This window comes from Stigmatopora nigra, chromosome 13, assembly GCF_051989575.1.
Source record: "Stigmatopora nigra isolate UIUO_SnigA chromosome 13, RoL_Snig_1.1, whole genome shotgun sequence".
Lineage (NCBI taxonomy): Eukaryota > Metazoa > Chordata > Actinopteri > Syngnathiformes > Syngnathidae > Stigmatopora > Stigmatopora nigra.
In genome coordinates, this window is record NC_135520.1 from 1,340,943 (window position 1) to 1,359,396 (window position 18,454).

At 41.7% G+C, this 18,454-nt stretch overlaps 4 protein-coding genes across 4 annotated transcripts; 3 read left to right on the forward strand and 1 right to left on the reverse strand.

The window, feature by feature from the left end:
* Positions 1-193: 193 nt before the first annotated feature.
* rtf1 (RTF1 homolog, Paf1/RNA polymerase II complex component) lies at positions 194-5,699 on the reverse strand. Its single transcript, XM_077731540.1, has 18 exons — positions 5,513-5,699; positions 4,541-4,651; positions 4,264-4,414; positions 3,834-4,035; positions 3,634-3,751; positions 3,152-3,263; positions 2,945-3,089; positions 2,698-2,875; positions 2,536-2,618; positions 2,362-2,449; positions 2,184-2,291; positions 2,029-2,106; positions 1,837-1,958; positions 1,699-1,756; positions 1,554-1,631; positions 1,360-1,461; positions 1,088-1,202; positions 194-1,013 (listed from the first exon to the last, which is right to left on the reverse strand). The coding sequence occupies exons 1-18, from the start codon at positions 5,594-5,596 to the stop codon at positions 907-909; spliced, it is 2,040 nt and encodes a 679-aa protein (XP_077587666.1). The 5' UTR covers positions 5,597-5,699; the 3' UTR covers positions 194-906.
* A 219-nt stretch (positions 5,700-5,918) lies between these two features.
* ndufaf1 (NADH:ubiquinone oxidoreductase complex assembly factor 1) lies at positions 5,919-7,899 on the forward strand. The gene is made up of 5 exons (XM_077731549.1): positions 5,919-6,367; positions 6,749-7,234; positions 7,340-7,525; positions 7,600-7,674; positions 7,735-7,899. Exons 2-5 carry the CDS (start codon positions 6,758-6,760, stop codon positions 7,873-7,875), a joined length of 879 nt encoding a protein of 292 aa, XP_077587675.1. The 5' UTR covers positions 5,919-6,367; positions 6,749-6,757; the 3' UTR covers positions 7,876-7,899.
* A 265-nt stretch (positions 7,900-8,164) lies between these two features.
* nenf (neudesin neurotrophic factor) lies at positions 8,165-9,288 on the forward strand. Its single transcript, XM_077731552.1, has 4 exons — positions 8,165-8,330; positions 8,398-8,458; positions 8,733-8,836; positions 8,909-9,288. Exons 1-4 carry the CDS (start codon positions 8,190-8,192, stop codon positions 9,083-9,085), a joined length of 483 nt encoding a protein of 160 aa, XP_077587678.1. The 5' UTR covers positions 8,165-8,189; the 3' UTR covers positions 9,086-9,288.
* A 171-nt stretch (positions 9,289-9,459) lies between these two features.
* ezra (ezrin a) lies at positions 9,460-18,335 on the forward strand. Its single transcript, XM_077731542.1, has 12 exons — positions 9,460-9,597; positions 10,971-11,054; positions 11,210-11,305; positions 11,554-11,828; positions 11,904-11,987; positions 14,854-15,000; positions 15,702-15,798; positions 15,864-16,158; positions 16,652-16,812; positions 16,982-17,074; positions 17,209-17,481; positions 17,944-18,335. Exons 1-12 carry the CDS (start codon positions 9,586-9,588, stop codon positions 18,106-18,108), a joined length of 1,782 nt encoding a protein of 593 aa, XP_077587668.1. The 5' UTR covers positions 9,460-9,585; the 3' UTR covers positions 18,109-18,335.
* The last annotated feature ends 119 nt before the right edge of the window (positions 18,336-18,454 follow it).

Here is an 18,454-nt window from a genome sequence, read left to right on the forward strand (position 1 = left end):
ACAATAAAGCATTCAATTAATTTCAAAGTGAAGTAAATAACAATCACGTTGACGCAATAAATAAGTAGCAAAAGTGCCTGATCAGAAAATAGAACGACGTCATTTTACGAAAAAGCTTTTTCGACACACTATTTTTCGATTTTTTTTTAGAGCGTCCAATATATAAACTGAATATTATAACTGAAAACATAACTGATATATGAAACAGTGCCTTTTTATTTTTTTCTCCTCCCCCTCACTCCAAAATGCATATTTACATGGCATGCCACATCAATACAGGAACTGACTATTGACAATCAATAACAAATAGAATCTGCTCTTGTAGTTAAGGACGAGGGTGTCTTTTAAATCCTTTTTAAACAACTTGAGGAGTTAAACAAGAGGAATGAAGCAACATCCATTTAAAAAAAAAAAAGAAACTTTCATTTTACCCTCTGACCAACTGCAAAACATTTACAAAAAGACATATCTCAGTATGTAGTAAAGTATCCGACCCAATACTTGACCAACATGAAGGGCGAGGACAGCCAAGTGGGGGTGAGTGAGGGTATTTTAACTCATTAGCTGCCATTGACAGCAATAAACGTCCAAATATGACTTACCTGGGATAGACATCACTGTGATTTACAGCCAATGAGTTCATTGCTGGTCAAAAACAGTTTCATTTTCGTCTAATCCACCGCCACGGAGTACTTTTTAAGGGAAGAAAAATGGGGTGTTATACTTGGAGGCTTAAACATTTGAAAATAAATGCAGAAAAAAAATATTGGCGGGGGCGAAAATGGTTGTCTGGATCAGAATGTCCGTTGATAAAAAGTCTGTTGTCGCACACTCACCTCTGACAAACACACACGCACACACACATACTGGTCATTCACAGCCTTTCCTTATGCAGTGTGGTGGTCTTTAGATGAGCCCCCTCCTCTTCTTGTAGTCCTCCAGGTTGAGTGACCGGCGGGGTGCACCGTCTCTCACCGGGAGGGAGATGGAGCTCACCGACAGAGACTGTGCTTCTGGTATGTGGTGAGAAGGGGAGACGTTAGCATTAGCATTCGGTGGTATTAGTCGTTTGTCTCGCCCCACTCACCCGCATTAGGAACTTGAAGGTCAATCTTCACGTCAAAGTCATGAACTTTGAATAAGTCTTCGGAGAGGTCAGTGGTTGGCTTAGTTACATCTTTGTCCTTGGTGTCCGTGGGACCCTGTGGTAAGGAAAGAAAATCTTATTCACAGAAAGGGGGAGAAACAGCACCTTAATCGTGACCGGCTAGCAGAAAAATTCTTGGAGAATTGAAAAAAAAAAAAACATTTTTGGGGCAAAATCACAGCCAAAAAAAATGTTTAGGCAACATGACAAACCTGTTTGTTGGGTTCAAGAACAGAAGGATCGGGCGTAGATCCAGAACCGTACTTTTGATTGAGGTGAGCGAGGATGGCGGCGTGTACTGACGGGTCTCGAGCCTTGAAAACCAGAGGGACCAGCCAAGATATAGAAATGGAAAAAAAAATCATGTATTTTCATAAACAGGGACACTGAATAATAGAATCCTTACATTGGACACCATGGTGGGTTTGCATTGTCTCCGAGTGAACGGGTCCATTTGTTGGTTTCTGGCATTTTGTCCTTCAGCCTGAAACGTAAAACAAAAAACATATAAATGCATGTTTTTAACATCCTTATGTGACAAGGGTTCTTACCACAAGAGCTTTTTCCGATTCCACGATGTTCCAGCTTCTGTTCCTCTGATTGATGTAGCTGCACATTTGAGCACAGTGTCAAAAAAACGCAAAAAAACCACATGATGCGGAGACGTAACCCGAACGGGGTGTTAAAACCTGATGGCGGAGATGTTCTTGGTTCTCTGCCTGTCCAACGCCTCTGCTCGCTCCTCCAGCTCGTTCAACTCGTCCTGGATGACCTTGACTTTGTCGCCGTCGCCACTCTCCTCCGCCATGGCCTTCGGGGTAAAAAAAAGTATTATTAATTGGATTGGCATTTATATGTCCCACAAAACCCGAGTTGTTTACCTTATCTTTGAGTAACTGTGTTTTCTTCATGGCGTAGTTTGGTGGCGCTTTCCGGAAGCGGTCCTTCTCTTTGACAATCTGTTTCGGAAGAGAGAGGACACTTTTACTTCTTTGGCAGGTAGAGGCTGGCAAAGGGCGGAGGACAGAAGACTGACATCCTCGATGTCTTTGTCGTTGAACTTGTAATTCATGGCTTCTTTGATGGACTGCTCCTTTTTGGTGATTTCGTCCAACGTCGGCACTTGCATGCCGGCGACGATCATCTGAGAGGGAAATTACAGTTAGAATTTAGTCAGGCCGGTTTGGTCATTTTTTTTTGGTCCGTCCACTCACCGCCTCTTTCCACTTCATAAACTCGTTTTCGGTAAACTCTTGATTGGAAACGAACTCCAGCCTGAAGACACGCATATCGCCACCGTGCCTGAGAAAAGAAGTGGGTTAAAAGCCCTGAATATTCCGTTTTTTCTAGATCTAAAACAATGTCCTGACCTAACCTATTTGACCTACCGTAATTGTAGTCCTTTATTTGTCCGCGTGGTGCCCAGTTGGTAAACTTTTGCTGTCTCGACCACATCTGTAATTTCAGCAACCTGAAAAAACACCAGTAAAAATTGAAAAAGTCATCATTGTTTTTAATGTAATGTTATATTTTTTTCCGCCAAATTTTACCCTGTAGACCGGTTTACTGCTGCTATTCCCGATACCGATCCTGACGAAGCAACCCGTGACGGTCTTGGCGAAGAATGGCATGTGACACCAGCGCTCCAGCTTGTGCCTGGACAGTCGGATCCGGTTGAGTTCATCGGGCAGCGAGACGGGCTGCGACTTGGGCGGCGTTTCCTCTTTCCTGACAAAAAAAGCGGACGCTAAAAACAAACGCTTATCCAGATCCGAGACCGCCCATGACGGGACTCACTCGTCATCGTCGTCAAAGGAAGACGAACGCGAGCTCCTGTCGCTTTTGACCGAGGACTTGTCGTCGTCTTCCTCTTCTTCTTCCTCCTCGTCGTCGGAGTAGACCTCGCTGGTCTTCAGGGGTTGCCGTTTGGCCAACAGCTCGGCTGTGGCGAAAGAAGTGTTGGGGGAAATTCGGAAGAGGTGTATTTGGTGCGTGTGGACGGACCTGTTTTGTTCTTTTTCTTCTCTCGTTCGGCTTTTAGTTCTTCCATAGCCTGAGACTTTTTGTCCAGTTTCTCGTCACGCTTGGATCGGCGCTCTTTGTTGTGGGACATCACCTACAGAGAGATGGAATAAATGTTTAGGAAATGGTCAAAATGCTTTAAATCAAGGGTATATATTTTAATATGATATAATATTTAGATTTTTTTTTAAATAAATTGATTAAAAGCCCTGAATATTCCATTTTTCATAGATCGAAAACAATGTTTATTTTAGCTTGTTTAATGTATTTTTAGATTTAAAAAAATGATTTTTGAACGAAAAACCAAAAAATGGATTACAAAAAAGACAATGATTGATTTAAAAGTGGGAAAATCAGGACATATACATCTATATTTATCATTTTAAGAAATAGTTCAATTTGAAGTCCATTTTAAGGGTGCGGCTTATATGCGAGTAAATACGGTGATTGACGTCAGTACTCACCACCTGTGCATCTTGAACTTGAGACGACTTGCGTTTTTCTTGCTCTTCTTCATGCTTCTTCTTCTTTTCCTCTTTTTCCTTCTTCTTGGCCGTCTTCAGCTTCTTCTTGATTTCAAACCTTTTTCCACACAAAAAAAATGTCTCAAATTCCCGAACAGGATTTTTTTTCCCCCCACAGGGGCGCCATTTTGTCGTCTCACCGTCTCTTGAGGACCTCTCGCTTCTCGATCCTGTTGAAGAGCTCCTGTTCGCGTTCCTTCTCCGTCATCTGCTCCAAACGCGCCCGGTCTTCGGCGTCGCCCATCAGGTCGTCGTCGTAGCCGTCTCGGAAGACGTCGTCCTCCGACGAGTCCGAGTCAGAACTGGACGAGGAGCTATTGCTCTCAGAGTCGGACACTTCGCCTGAGAGGACAATTGATATTTCATTTTCAAATCATCATTACTTTTTTACTTTAATGATGAGTGATGAGTATGTTAATACTTGAGTCCTTTTTCTCTGTTTATGTTTCATACGTACTGTTAACGGATGCACTTTTTATATGTTATCGTATCTTGTGCTGACCCCGCCCATCTGTGACATTTTTAAAGTAAATGTGGCCCACCCCTGGGTTAAGGACATTGTGGACGTACCCTCCTCCGGCGCGGAGCTCTCCCCGGAGCTGTTTCCATTGGAGCTTCCCGACCCGGTGGACTTCTGAAGTTTCTTCTTGGTGGCATTTTTCTTCTCGGGACCTTTCCCCACTTTCACCTTCTTTTTGACTTTAGTACCCCCGACGGTCCACTAAAACAAAGAGCAGAGTTATGGTTCATCACATTACCCTAAAATAACTAAGCGCTGCCAAATACTATGAATGTTTTGTAGTTTAATACGCCAGTTTTTGCCAATCTAGACGCTAGAAAGTCTTACCTCGTCGTCACTGTCTGACGTCTCGGAATCGGTAGACGCCGTCGGTTTGCTCAATGGTTCCTCCTGCTCGCCAGAATCAACCCGCTTCCTCTTAGCCAATGAAAGCAGCTCCTGTAAAGAATGGCAACCCAATCAGAAACATGTACACACAAAATATGTGCGTTACATGTAAATTGGACGTCAAAGTCCGGATGAGTTTACAACAAGACCAAAATGGTGCTAAAACATTAATTGGCGCACGGTACCCATAATGCAACGTTGAATTACTCCTTTTAACCAACGAAATTACAATTTCAGGAGAAAACGCGGTCTTACTTGAGACTTTCGCGTGTTTGATTCGATCTCATCTCTCTTCAAGGATATAGAATAACAACTTAAATGGCTATCCATATTGGAATTTTACGATCTGGTGCTTTTGCCAATAACATAAATAAGGAAATATAGGCGAAAGGGGAAGGAATAGTGTTGAAAACTGTGCTTTGTTCGATTACGACTGGGCTTAAGTCGCTTCGCTCTTGTTTGACAACAACGCACCAAAATAGCTCGTCAGTGACGTCAACGAGCAATAAGGTCTGCTATTTAAGACGAGCACTAGTAGTAGTAAAACACAGCACCGCAAGCGTGTCGTATTCAAAACAAACCGCACAGACTAGATAAACGTCATGTAAAAAATATATATTAGCAATTATACCCACTCGGTAACGTTCAACCTTAGCTTTAGCATTGAGGAGCTAACACTATGCACGTCTGTTGACGCGCAAGTAAATTTGTTTCAATAGGGACAATTGAATAGTGCATTTCACCAAACGAGTAATAATTTAGTTCGCTTTGTGGCTTGGGTTTGCAGGAATTTTAACAAAATGAGGCTACTTTCGACTCCCTCCATTCCCAGAGCGAGGCCAGATGAGCTAACAGCTAGCATACTTTGGTGTCACATTATTAGCATTGGTAACTTTTTGCACGGAGCGTCACCTGATCTAAATTGTCGTCGCTGGCGCTGTCTTCGGAGTCCGAGTCGATAACGACGCGACCTTTCCGTTTCTTGACGTTCACCATGGTTAAAACGTGCAAAGTGGGCCAAGCTAAACTGCTAGGAGCACCACAACCGCGGTGAAGTCGCCTTATGTTGATAAGAAAGCGAAACTGAGCATGCGCGATGGCAGTGACGTAGTGTTGCCCAATAAATGTGAAAGTAAAAAAAAGGGGGAACTCAGCTTTTGAAAAGTGAATAAATGTGGATCTATGATGCTTGTTGTTGTTTCTAAGGGCGGAAAGAACGATGAATACCAGTTTTTGGTCGTTGTTTTGCTTCTTTAGGTGAGGGTAATACCACTGCAAATCCACGCCAAAACATAAAACAAAACAAGTGCTGGAACCTTTGTTACTCGTTAACAAACCCTTACGGACAAAAACAGTTGGTGCACACATCGACCTTAGACATTTTATTTACATTTTAACTGAATACAAAGATAAAGCCTGATAAATTACAACTAAACAGCCATTAGCGTTTCTTACAATTATGTTTATTATGTAATTGTTTTGTCCCTAGTAAACTGATTATACTGTTATCGGAACCTTTACTAGCAGTGAATGGATCCTCTCGGAAACAAATATTGGTGCACATATTCCATCCACATTACCTTGGGTCGAAGTCTCCAATCATTTCCTTTAATTTCCTAAATTCCCGTCATTATTTTCAAGTTTGACTCAATCTCAACGCGCATTATTTTGGGTGTATTGTGTCGCACATTTTCCAAGGTCAGTGATTCAAAATATTCAAGGACAACCTGACCCTCACGGCTTGCGTCATGTGACAGCATCAGAAAGGTAAGTGCAAAAATAATGGCAACCTCAATTTTTCTTCCTCTAATTGTTTTAATTAGAACAATACAACTCGAGTAAATGGGTCTACATATCACAGGGGATTTGTCGGTATTGGTTAAGTGCAATGTTCTTATTACTCTATTATAAAAGTAGATTGGATTCATTGTAAATAGAAAAAAATACTTATTATTCTTGCATACGCACATCTTAAATGGTTTAAAAAAATAAGTGAGGCGCACAATACTTGAGAAAATTGCTCAGAAATTAAAGGTGGAAATTAGTATTTATTTTTTACAATTGTTGTACTTGTATTATAGTGAAAGATGTATTTGTATCCTTCAATTTCAATAATTTTATAGTACTCTTACCTTTTCTGCTTTGCAGGCACCTGTCATGGTCACGATGTGGACAATCCGACGTCTTCCTTCCACGAGGTTGCTGGGATGCCTCCAACTTTTGAGCCGAAATGCGTCCCGGGGCGAATACAGACGGCCCGGAAAGCCCTATAAAGAAAAGCTTCCCTGGCGAAACATCAACTTCAGCTTCTCCAAAGGACTGGACGGCATCTGGAAACAAATGATGCTGCTGAAAAATGAGTTTATGGAGCCCCTTGTGGGCCCCCAAGGGAAGCCCCTTAGGGAACACATCCTAGAGCAGAACCAGGTGGTGTGGGAGTTCCGGGGTCCACAAAGCCTGGACGGGTGGATCGTATCATCCGATCGAGAGATAGGAGGCCAGAGTGAGACCTACCTGAAGGTCGGGAGGAACAACAACACTTGTTTTCTCTATGGGACGCTTAGATCGACGCCCCCTAGGGACGGAGAAACGCGTTACAGTGGTTACTGCAGCATGCGTTCCAGGCAGACGTTGGTTAGGAACTTTTATTTTCCAAATTTCTTAACACACACACACACACATATTCTCAGAAGTAGTAATATGACTGTATAAATAATTAACTTTTTTACCTCCCAATAGGGGTCATTTGACCGGAAGAAGCACTTTGACTGGACAAGCTTCAACACGCTACATCTGCGCGTCCGTGGCGATGGGCGGCCGTGGATGATCAACTTGGCAGCGGAAACCTACTTCTCCCACCAGAAAGATGACGTTTACAATTATTTCCTGTACACCAGAGGCGGGCCCTACTGGCAGGACGTCAAGGTACGGAACCTACCTTGCCCAATCCACGTGAACATGTTCACCGTACTAATGAGATCCATTTTCTTTTACGGCAGATTCCTTTTTCAAAGTTTTTCCTCACGCATCGTGGAAGAATTCAGGATGATCAGCATCCTCTGTGGCTGGATAAGGTACAATTGCAGTTAGAAGAAAATATATTATATATACCAAGATACTTTTGTAATTTACAGATCAACACGATCGGATTTACCCTGGGGGATAAAGCGGATGGTCCTTTTCAGCTGGAAATCGACTATATCGGCGTCTGTAAAGACTACGCGCACACCGAGGAGTTTGCGTATGAGCTCGAGAAAAAGAATCCAGAAGTTTGATATCAATAAAGAGCTCAAAGTGAAGATGTTTTGCTGTACTTGTTTCTATGGGAAAGTGAAAAATTGTTGATGTTTTTGGAATATCCTGACATGAAGAAAAGCCTTAAAATCTCACTATATTTTTTCCCCAACCACTTCGACATGTTCTGATAGTTTTAAGGGCTATATGGTGGTAAAAAAAATATACATAAGTAGTATTTGCTTCAGTCTCAATAATTTATCAAATTTCCTACGACCTCAAACGCACCATGACCATATATGGAACTGACAAGGATTTTTTCCGGATCCGGCACTACCGGACCATGTAAACAAACATGGGCATTACCACGGCAACAGTCGGCACTCTCCTGCTGCTATTTAATGTTTCTTTAGCAGACAAGTTAAAATACAAAGCGGCCACCAAACCTGTGAGATTATTCACCGAGGAGGAGCTCCAGAGGTACGACGGCAGTCGCGTAAGTTGGACGTGAGTGACCACTTTGAGTAGAAAATCATGGTTCAAAATGTGTGTCACCGTCACAGGAGGGCGAACCCATCTATATGGCCATCAAAGGGGTGGTCTTCGACGTGAGCACTGGAAAAGGTAAGTGCCGGACAGTAAAAAAACTATTAATTTATACATTATTTAATATCCAGATGGCATAATGTGAACGTTTGTTGTCTTAAAATGTACTTTTAAGTGGTAAATCGTTGTTGATGATGTATAGGAATAAACAAAACAACTTTACGCTGCAGTAATTTATAGTACTGAGGAATAGTTTGGCCCAAAAATTATACTGGTGGCCGCGAGCGCCCTCCGGTGGCGCTATTGATAAAAAGGGAAAAAAATATATATAAATATACATTTCTGGTTTCAGAGTTTTACGGCAAAGGCGCACCTTACAATGCTCTGGTGGGAAAAGACTCGACTCGAGCTGTGGCCAAGATGTCGCTCCAGGCTGAAGACATGACATCAGACATTGTGAGTTGACGCTTTTGCTTGTATTCGCCATAGTTTTGATGCGTTGTTTTTGCCGTTTCTTTTCCGAGGCAGTCGGGTTTGACGGAGGAGCAGCTTCGGTCCTTGGACGCCGTCTTCGAAGACACCTATAAAGCCAAATACCCCATCGTGGGCTACACGGACTCACGTATTCTCAACCGGGACGGGAGTCCCAACAAGGATTTCAAGCCGGAGGACCAACCGCATTTCAACATCAAAGACGAGTTTTGATTAATATTTCCCTTTAAAGTAACACATTTGTACTCTCTATTAAAACCATAAAAATGGAGGTGAAAATTATGAAACAGGAGGCGGCTTATATGAGAGAAATTGTCAAATTCAACCATTTTAGGCAATTTTAAGGGGTTCTACGTTTTTTATGTCAACATGTCCTTGATAATTTTGGAATAAACTCCAACCCCAGAAACTTTCACATCAAAGTGTCGCTTATTAAAGTTACGTTGTGATCCCCCCGGTGGAAGCATTCGTCATCAACCACGGCGGAACTCCGATCGAAGGTCACGCGTGGCCGAGTTTGCGCCATGGCAACCGAGCCAACGGCGCGACGTCACGGTGGCGACGGTTCAAAGGCTACACGCCCTGCCCTCTACAGGCCGGCCCACTCGCCACAGCCCCTCCGCCCTCTTTAGCAAGCTGACGCTCCGCCGCTTCCTCAGTCCTGCTGGCGAACACCTGACTTCCCTTTACCACCCTCGACCACGAGCGCTAAAATGCCCAAAACGGTAAGTTACGGGGAAGCTTTTTATCCGGCATTTTTGCGCTCGGTTTGTTCTTTTGTTTGCCGTTCGTTTCCTATTAGCTTTTTTTGTACTCATTAACCAAAAGTAGAACTTGCACGGTCTGATTTGCCACCACGTACGCCAAGGGTGTCGAACTCGGGTTGGTTCGCGGGCCGCTTTGACGTGGTCCGGACCAATTTAGATTTTTTTTAAAATAAATGGATTAAAAGAACTAGATTAAACACCCTGAATATTCCGTTTTTTTTATAGATCTAAAACAAAGTTTATTTGAGCTTTTTTTAAATATATTTTTTAGATTTTACAAAATGATTTTTGAACTAAAAACAGAAAAAATGATTTAAAAATGACAATATTGGTTTAAAAGGGGAAAAATCAGGAAATTTGATATCCATCTATACTCTTCATTTTAATTTGATCCTAAAACAGAAAGTCGGCACTCATCGTTGACTTTTTCGGGCCGCACAAAATGATGCGGCGGACCAGATTTGGCCCCCGGGCCGCCACTTTGACACCAGTGCCGAAAACGTGATGTTGAGTTATGAGTCAGCAAGCTGGTATTTTTCAAGATCTCACTTTGAGATGTATTGTAAGGCAGGACATTTTTTTTAATTTTTTTTTTTACAAATGATTAACTGGCAAGACTTAACTTTTTCAAGCCGAATCGATGACGGCTTTCATTTTTTTCTAACCCGACTTCCATCGCGTTTATCTTTATGGCGGACCGGGGCGTTGTTGCTTCAGCGCCAGTTCATAAAATGATTGCGTAAGCCGATAGGGGGGGTCGGCGGAGGGGTCACATGATCCAGCCGCTCGCCATTTGTTATTTGGAATGCTTTTTTTGTAAGGCCAGCAACAAAAAAAATGGATTTGTAGCCAAGCTTTTAATTTTTTTGTGGACTTTTAAAAATAGGAACCCCACACAAATGCCGCCAGGTGTCCTTAGCGACCATTGTGCTATTTTCGCTTAGCGACAGTGGTCCAAAGTCTAAGCCAGATAGAGAGCAATTATGGTTTATGAGCAAACCACATCCGCCTTAAAAGGCAATTATTGACATTATTTCTCATCTTTTAGCTTCGGAATCGTCGATATTTTTTGCCAAGGTCAAAATGGTCTGATGAGTAGACGTATTAGCCGCCTCTGTGTATAAGCCGCACCCTTAAAATGGCCGTAAAATGGTTTATCTTTTCACTATTTTGACATAAATGACAGCATTGTCTTGCGTTATGGCGTTTTGTACATGTCAATTTTAATTTATGCGCATATAAGCCGTGCCTTTGATTCAATCATCATTTTTTTTAGAGACAAATAGGGCTTATTTGCTAGAAAATATGGTTGACCAACCTTTCTTCCTTAGGTCAACGTTCGTGTCCTCACTGTGGATGCCGAGTTGGAGTTTTCCTTCCACCCGAACACCACCGGGAAGCAGCTTTTCGACCAGGTGGGCTGCCGAGAAAAATCTGAACGTTAAAAGTGCCGCCAATGTTGACAAAATTGACGTGAATTGTGTTGCAATGTACCTTAACCAAGTTGAATGATTTTTTTTCTGGCATTTCTCCAATGGATTCCCTTTTGTTGTCATGTTTTTGTTTTCAGGTGGCCAGGACCATCGGACTCCGCGAGGTTTGGTATTTTGGCCTCCAGTTTGTTGACGGGAAAGGTTTCATCACATGGCTCAACATGGAGAAGAAGGTTCTTTTGCTTTTCCAAAAAAAATTTCTGGGCGGCAGTCAGAGAGTTCCATATCTAAGAGAGAGAGAGAGAGTTTAATATTTAAGTACTATTCAATATCTAAGTACTTTTTAAAATCTAAGTACTGTTCAATATCTAAGTACATTTGACCGGCGACCAAACGTCCGGCGACCAAACGTCCGTTCATGATTTTTTTGTGTTTTTTTTTGGGGTGATGATTTTTGTGTGTGTCTTACCTGTCCCTTCAGGTGATGTCCCAGGACATCCGCAAGGAGACGCCGCTCCAATTCAAACTGCGGGCCAAATACTACCCGGAGGACGTGGGGGAGGAGCTGATCCAAGACGTGACGCGCCGTCTCTTCTACCTGCAAGTGAAGGAGGACGTCCTGAGCGAGGAGATCTACTGTCCCCCCGAGACGGCCGTGCTCCTGGCCTCCTACGCCATCCAGGCCAAGTACGGACAGTACAACAAGTCGGTACATCGGCCCGGCTACATGTCGTCGGAGCGGATCATGTCCAAGAGGTCAGTCCACGGCACTGAAAATAAAAAAAAACACTCTCAGAAATGACCATTGATGCTAAATTTGTATATTTTCAGAGTACTGGAGCAACATAACTTGTCCAAAGAACAATGGGAGAACAAAATCCAGGTCTGGCATGAAGAACATGGAAGCATGCTCAAGTACGTTTGCTCAAAATTAACCTATGTTCGTGCGGTAATAAAACAAAACACACACAAAAATGTTAAAAACAATGCAGATTAGTCTGCAAAAAAATAGTCCATTATGGTGTAGAAAAAGTGATGTAATTCTTTCAATTTAAAAAAAAAAAAACGTGGTCATGTGATCAAAACAATCCGTAGTAGTAGTTGGAAATAGCCACTTATGAATTGGAAAAACTACAAAGAACAATCGCGCTCTACTGAGAGAGCGAGAGTGGCTTCTGCTTTGCAGTTCCACTAAGGATTTTCATATTTTTATGAACTTAAAAAAAAAAAATAATAATAATAATTAATAGTGGGATAAAAATGCAAAGTAGTGAATTGGTGATAATGCAGGGATTATTGTACTCATTCATGTGTCTAAACTATTCCACTGTGAGTGTGGCTTTTCATTTGAACCCATAAAGAGGACAACTTTTCAGCAAACTGGTATGTGACCACTGCAATTAGTGGATTGCACTCAGGTGCTTTGCGTTTCAACCCCATCCCCCGTTACTCTCAAACTGGCTCGCTCGCAACTTGGGACAAAAATGGGAACTCTCGGCCGGCGGCCGGCCGGGCCTTTCCCCACCCCCGCTTGAAACTATTTTACCTGGGAGGGCTGGCTATCAATCACCAAAAGCCCTATTTAACATGACTGTTCACTGTTGAGGAAAAAAAAACATTATATATATATAACATCTATAAAAAATAAATAATTAAAAAGTAAAAAAAAAATATATAATATCTATAAAAAAAAAATTGTAGATATTTTATATATTTATCTATATATAAAATATCTATTAAAACAAATATATATATATATATATATATATATATATATATATATATATATATATATATATATATATATATATATATATATATATATATATATATATATATGTATATATACATAAAATATCATTTAAAAAAATATTTATATACATATATGGGTTTGCATTCCAACTCATAAAGAGGACAACTTTTCACCAAACCCCATCCCCCGTTACTCTCAAACTGGCTCGCACGGAACTTGGGACAAAAATGGGAACTCTCGGCCGCCGGCCGGCCGGGCCTCTCCCCACCCCCGCTTGAAAGCATTTTACCTGGGAGGGGGAGGGTTGGCTACCAATTACCAAAAGCCCATTTAGTATGAGCCTTCACTGTTGGGAAAAAAAAGACTATTATATATGTCTATATATAATATCTATAAAAAATACAAAATAACAAATATGTAATGGCTATGACAATATATATTTTTATAGATATTTCATATATAATATCTATTAAAAAATATATTTTTATAGATATTTCATATATATCTATATATAAAATATCTATTAAAACAAATCTATATATATGTATATATACATAAAATATCTATTAAAAAAATATATAAATATATATATATGGGTTTGCATTCCAACCCATAAAGAGGACATCTTTTCACCAAACTGGTATGTGACCAGTCCAATTAGGGACTTGCACTCAAGTACTTTTCAACCCATCCCCCGTTGCTCTCAAACTGGCTCGCTCGGAACTTGGGACCAAAATGGGAACTCTCGGCCGGCCACTTTCCCCACCCCCGCTTGAAAGCATTTTACCTGGCGGGGGAGGGCTGGCAGCCAATTACCAAAAGCCCATTTAGTATGAGCCTTCACTGTTGGGAAAAAAAGACTATTATATATATGTATATATAATATCTATAAAAAATTAAAAATATAAAAAAATAGATAATAGCTATAAAAATATATTTTTATAGATAAATATTTTTATTAGATATTATATAAAAAAATATAAAAAGAAAAATACATTTAAAAAATATATGTATATAAAGATATATATAAAATATCTATTAAAAAAATATATAAATATATATATGGGTTTGCATTGCAACCCATAATGTGGACATCATTTCACCAAACTGGTATGTGACCAGTCCAATTAGTAGCTTGCACTCAAGTACTTTGCGTTTCAGCCCATCCCCCGTTACTCTCAAACTGGCTCGCTCGGAACTCGGGACCAAAATCGGAACTCTCGGCCGGCCACTTTCCCCACCCCCGCTTGAAACTATTTTACCTGGAGGGGGAGGGTTGCCTACCAATTACCAAAAGCCCATTTACTATGAGCCTTCACTGTTGGGAAAGAAAGACAATATAATATATATACATATGTATATATATATAATATTTTCTTTTTTTTAATATATATATAAATATATAAAAATACATATATATATAAAATAAAAAAATAAAACATGAATATATATATATATATATATATATATATATATATATATATATATATATATATATATATATATATATATATATATATATATATATATATATATATATATATATATATATATATATATATATATATATATATATATATATATATATATATATATATATATATATATGTATACATATATTCATACATATATATAAATCTAAATGTATATATATATATATATAAAATATCTATTCAAAAAATATATGTATAGCGGGTTTTCAGTCCAACTCATAATGTGGACACTTTCCCCAAACTGGTATGTGAGGAGTCCAATTAGTGTATTGCACTTGAGCCCATCCCCCGTTACTCTCAAAGTGTCCGTGGTGGCTGGCTGGCTCTGAACTTGGGACAAAAATCTTTCCCCACAGCTTTCCCCTCCCCCGACTCACTCTCACAAAGTCAAAACCACTGCACGCTCAATATGCCAAAACAACAACACACCTTCATCATAAATGTAGCCATGGTAGTGAAAATGATACTTTTAAGCAGCCACTCTCTTACTTATCCAAAACAATGTAATTACATATATTTTTGTCATGATTGACAGGGCCGAGGCCATTATCGAGTACCTGAAGATTGCCCAGGATCTGGAGATGTACGGGGTCAACTACTTTGACATCAAGAACAAGAAGGCCACCGACTTGTGGTTGGGTGTCGACGCGCTGGGCCTCAACATCTATGGGAAGGACGACAAGTAAGAGTCCATTTATTTTTGTGTGTATGCAATATTTTCACACGCTCTTTCACTGGTGGTGTCATCGTACCTGCGGATGTTGACCTTGTTCTGCTGACCCCATTCTTTTCAGCCAGGTTGTTGAACTCGCACTCATGGGTGCATGTCATAGTAGTCTGCCAAAAAAAGGGACAGCGATTGGTCGCAACGGCTTGGAACTGCATAACAATTTGGAGATTTTTTTTATTAGAGTTCCTTAGGCCTCGCAGTTCTGAGGTTCTGGGTTCCAGTCTAGATAGGTCGACCTGGGTGGAGTTTGCATGTTCTCCCTGGGTTTGCGTGGGTTTTCTCTGGGTACTCCAGTTTCCAACTACATAAAAAATAATAATAATAAAAACATGCAAGCTAGGCTAATTGGATGCTAAATTTCAGTTGGGTTTGACCATAATTGTCTCCTTGTGCCCTGCAATTCCCCCCACCTGGTGTCCAAAGTCGGCTGGGATAGGCTCCGGCACCCCCGCGAGCTCAGAAAATGAATGAATATCCCTCTGTTGGTAATCAATGAGTATCAAAGGAGTCCAATGAAAAGAAAAATATGCCAACAGTGGTACTAACTATACATTTTAGCATATACAAGTTAGCAGAGAGCCATACGCACCCATCCGAAGAGCCAGATATGTCTCGTGAGCCACTCTGACGGCCATTGTTTTCCATTGTGTCAGGATGACTCCCAAGATCGGCTTCCCCTGGAGCGAAATCCGGAATATTTCCTTCAACGACAAAAAGTTCATCATCAAGCCCATTGACAAGAAGGCCCCGGTAAGTCCTAAGCGGCGGAGAGCTTCGCCCGGGTATTAAAGCCACGCCCCCCCTTTCCCCCCCAGGACTTTGTGTTCTACGCGCCGCGTCTGCGCGTCAACAAGCGCGTCCTGCAGCTGTGCATGGGCAACCACGAGCTGTACATGCGACGGCGCAAGGCCGACACCATCGAGGTGCAGCAGATGAAGGCCCAGGCCAAGGAGGAGCGCCTTCAGAAGAAGAGGGAACGCGACCAGTTGGAGAGCGAGAAGAAGCGGCGAGAGGCCATCGAGCGAGAGAAGGCCCAGATGGAGCGGGAGAAGCTTCAGCTCATGAACAAGCTGCGCGAGTACGAGGAGACCACCAAGAGAGCCGAGCTGGGTGAGCCATAAGTTGGGCTACAGTGCCTTGCTAGCTTAAAAAGCTAAAAAAACATTTGTTTTTGGACATGAGGGCCATTTTTGCCTTTGGCTTGGTTAGCTAAAAAGCTAACAGACCCTTTTTTGGACTAATATATTATATTACAATATATTAAATTTCCTAATTTCCCCCTTTTAAATCAATGTTTTTAGTTCAAAAATAATTTTGTTAAATCTAAAAATATGTTTAAAAAATGCTAAAATAAACATCGTTTTAGATCTATAAAAAATGGAATATTCAGGGATTTTCAATCCATTTATAAAAAAAAAAAGTAAATATTATATCTAAAATGGTCCGGCAAAATTGAGTCTGACACCCTTGGCCTATAGTTATCTGGGACAGGCTCCAGCACCCCCACGAACCAATTAAAAAATGAAGGAATTGGAGAACCAGTAAAAATAATAATAATATTTCCATAAAAAAAAAATAATAATTCTTACTTATTTCATTTTAGAGCTCCGAGAACAGCTGGAGCGTGCCGTGCGGCTGGAGGAGGAACGCAGGAAAGTGGAGAGCGAGGCGGCCCGGCTGGAGGCCGAGAGGATGGAGGCCATCATCGCCAAGGAGGAGCTGGCCCGCCAGGCCGAGGACCAGCTCAAGAGCCAGGAACAGTTGGTAAGAGTCCTGAAAACAAAAAAAACAAATGTTAAGATCATTCATTGAAGGTACGTAGCCGTAAGTAGGCTAACGTAGCTTCCTTCTTTGACCATTGTCTATCGCCTAAAATGAACCCGATATCAGGACATTTCATGACTTGTGTCCCCCCCTGTCCCCCGTTGTCAAGGCGATGGAGCTGGCAGAGTATAGCGCCAAGATCCTGTTGCTGGAGGAGGCCAAAAGAATGAAGGAAGAGGAGGCCGACACGTGGCACTGCAAGGTGATGCGCTAGGCTAACAAATAGCATTTGAACGTCAACTTGATTTCGGACCATTTTAGCCATATTATTTAGATTTTTTTTTGATTAAAATTTCCCCAAAGTGTCATCTAACCATGTCGTCTCGCCCCACCCAGGCTAAAGAAGTGGAGGAGAATCTGGCTAGGACGCAGGAGGAGCTGCGCTCGGCCACCAGCGCCCCGCTGCTGGCCATCCCGGTGGCCATTCCGGCCGCCCCTCCGGCCGCCTCGTCGTCGTCCTCCTCGGACAGCGAGAGCGACCACGAGCACAGCGAGGAGAATAGCACCTACAGCGCCGAGCTGCACTCGCAGGGCATCAACGACCACCGGCTGGAGGAGGACCGGCTCACTGAGGCCCAGAAGGACGAGCGCCTGCGTGCCAAACTCAAGGTTAGCCTTCGCCAAACCAACCAATCATAGCTAAGAACCAACAAGTTAGCATCCAATTAGCCTAGCGTGCACCTTTTTGGCGACGAGTGAGGAAACCCCGAAAAAAACCCTCATGTAAATGACGCAAAAATTTTCTGGGGTTCGAACCCTCGACCTCAGAACTGCGAGCCTTAAAAAAGTGAACCACTTCACCACCGCGTCACTAACCAATTTTAGCCAAAAAGCCATAAATCTTGATTTACTCTGCCGCCATTTTGTTCTTTACTGCCATTGGCTGTGACAGACATCCAATTAATTTCAAATTTAAAAATGTACTGATCATTGGCATCCAAATCGTCTTAAAGCAGACTTTGTTGTTTGTCAAAAGTTAAGAGATTCCAAATTAAGGTCATTGGGGTTGTAGGAGTGTCCAATTTTTTTTAAACCCCAAATTGTGTGGCCACTGACCTTTGACCTCCGCAGGCATTGAGCTCAGAGCTGGAGGAATCCCGCGACCAAAGCAAGAAGACGGCCAGCGACCTGCTGCACGCCGAAAACGTCCGCGTGGGACGAGACAAGTACAAGACGCTGCGGCAGATCCGCATGGGCAACACCAAGCAGCGGATCGACGAGTTCGAGGCCCTGTAATGGGAAAAAAAAAGAATGAAAGCACTGGCTCAGAAACACCACTCGCGACCGCACCGTGTCTTGGTGCGGGCGTTTATTTTATTTTTGCGATGACCGTTGGCCAATGGCATCCTTCCTTCCTTCCTTCCTCAAGTTGTTTTGTAACAAGTAAAATTCAAGTTTAAAGTGACGGAGGCAATTTTATCAAGCGCTGGTTAAATAAAGAATCTTATTACATTCAAATCAAACGTGACTACATATGTATATGTTGTTAATGTATATATTCCAAGTTACCAATTTAGGGTTATTTTTTTGGAAGATGATTATTTTTATTTTATTTGTGTAACTTCAATATTGACAGTACAGT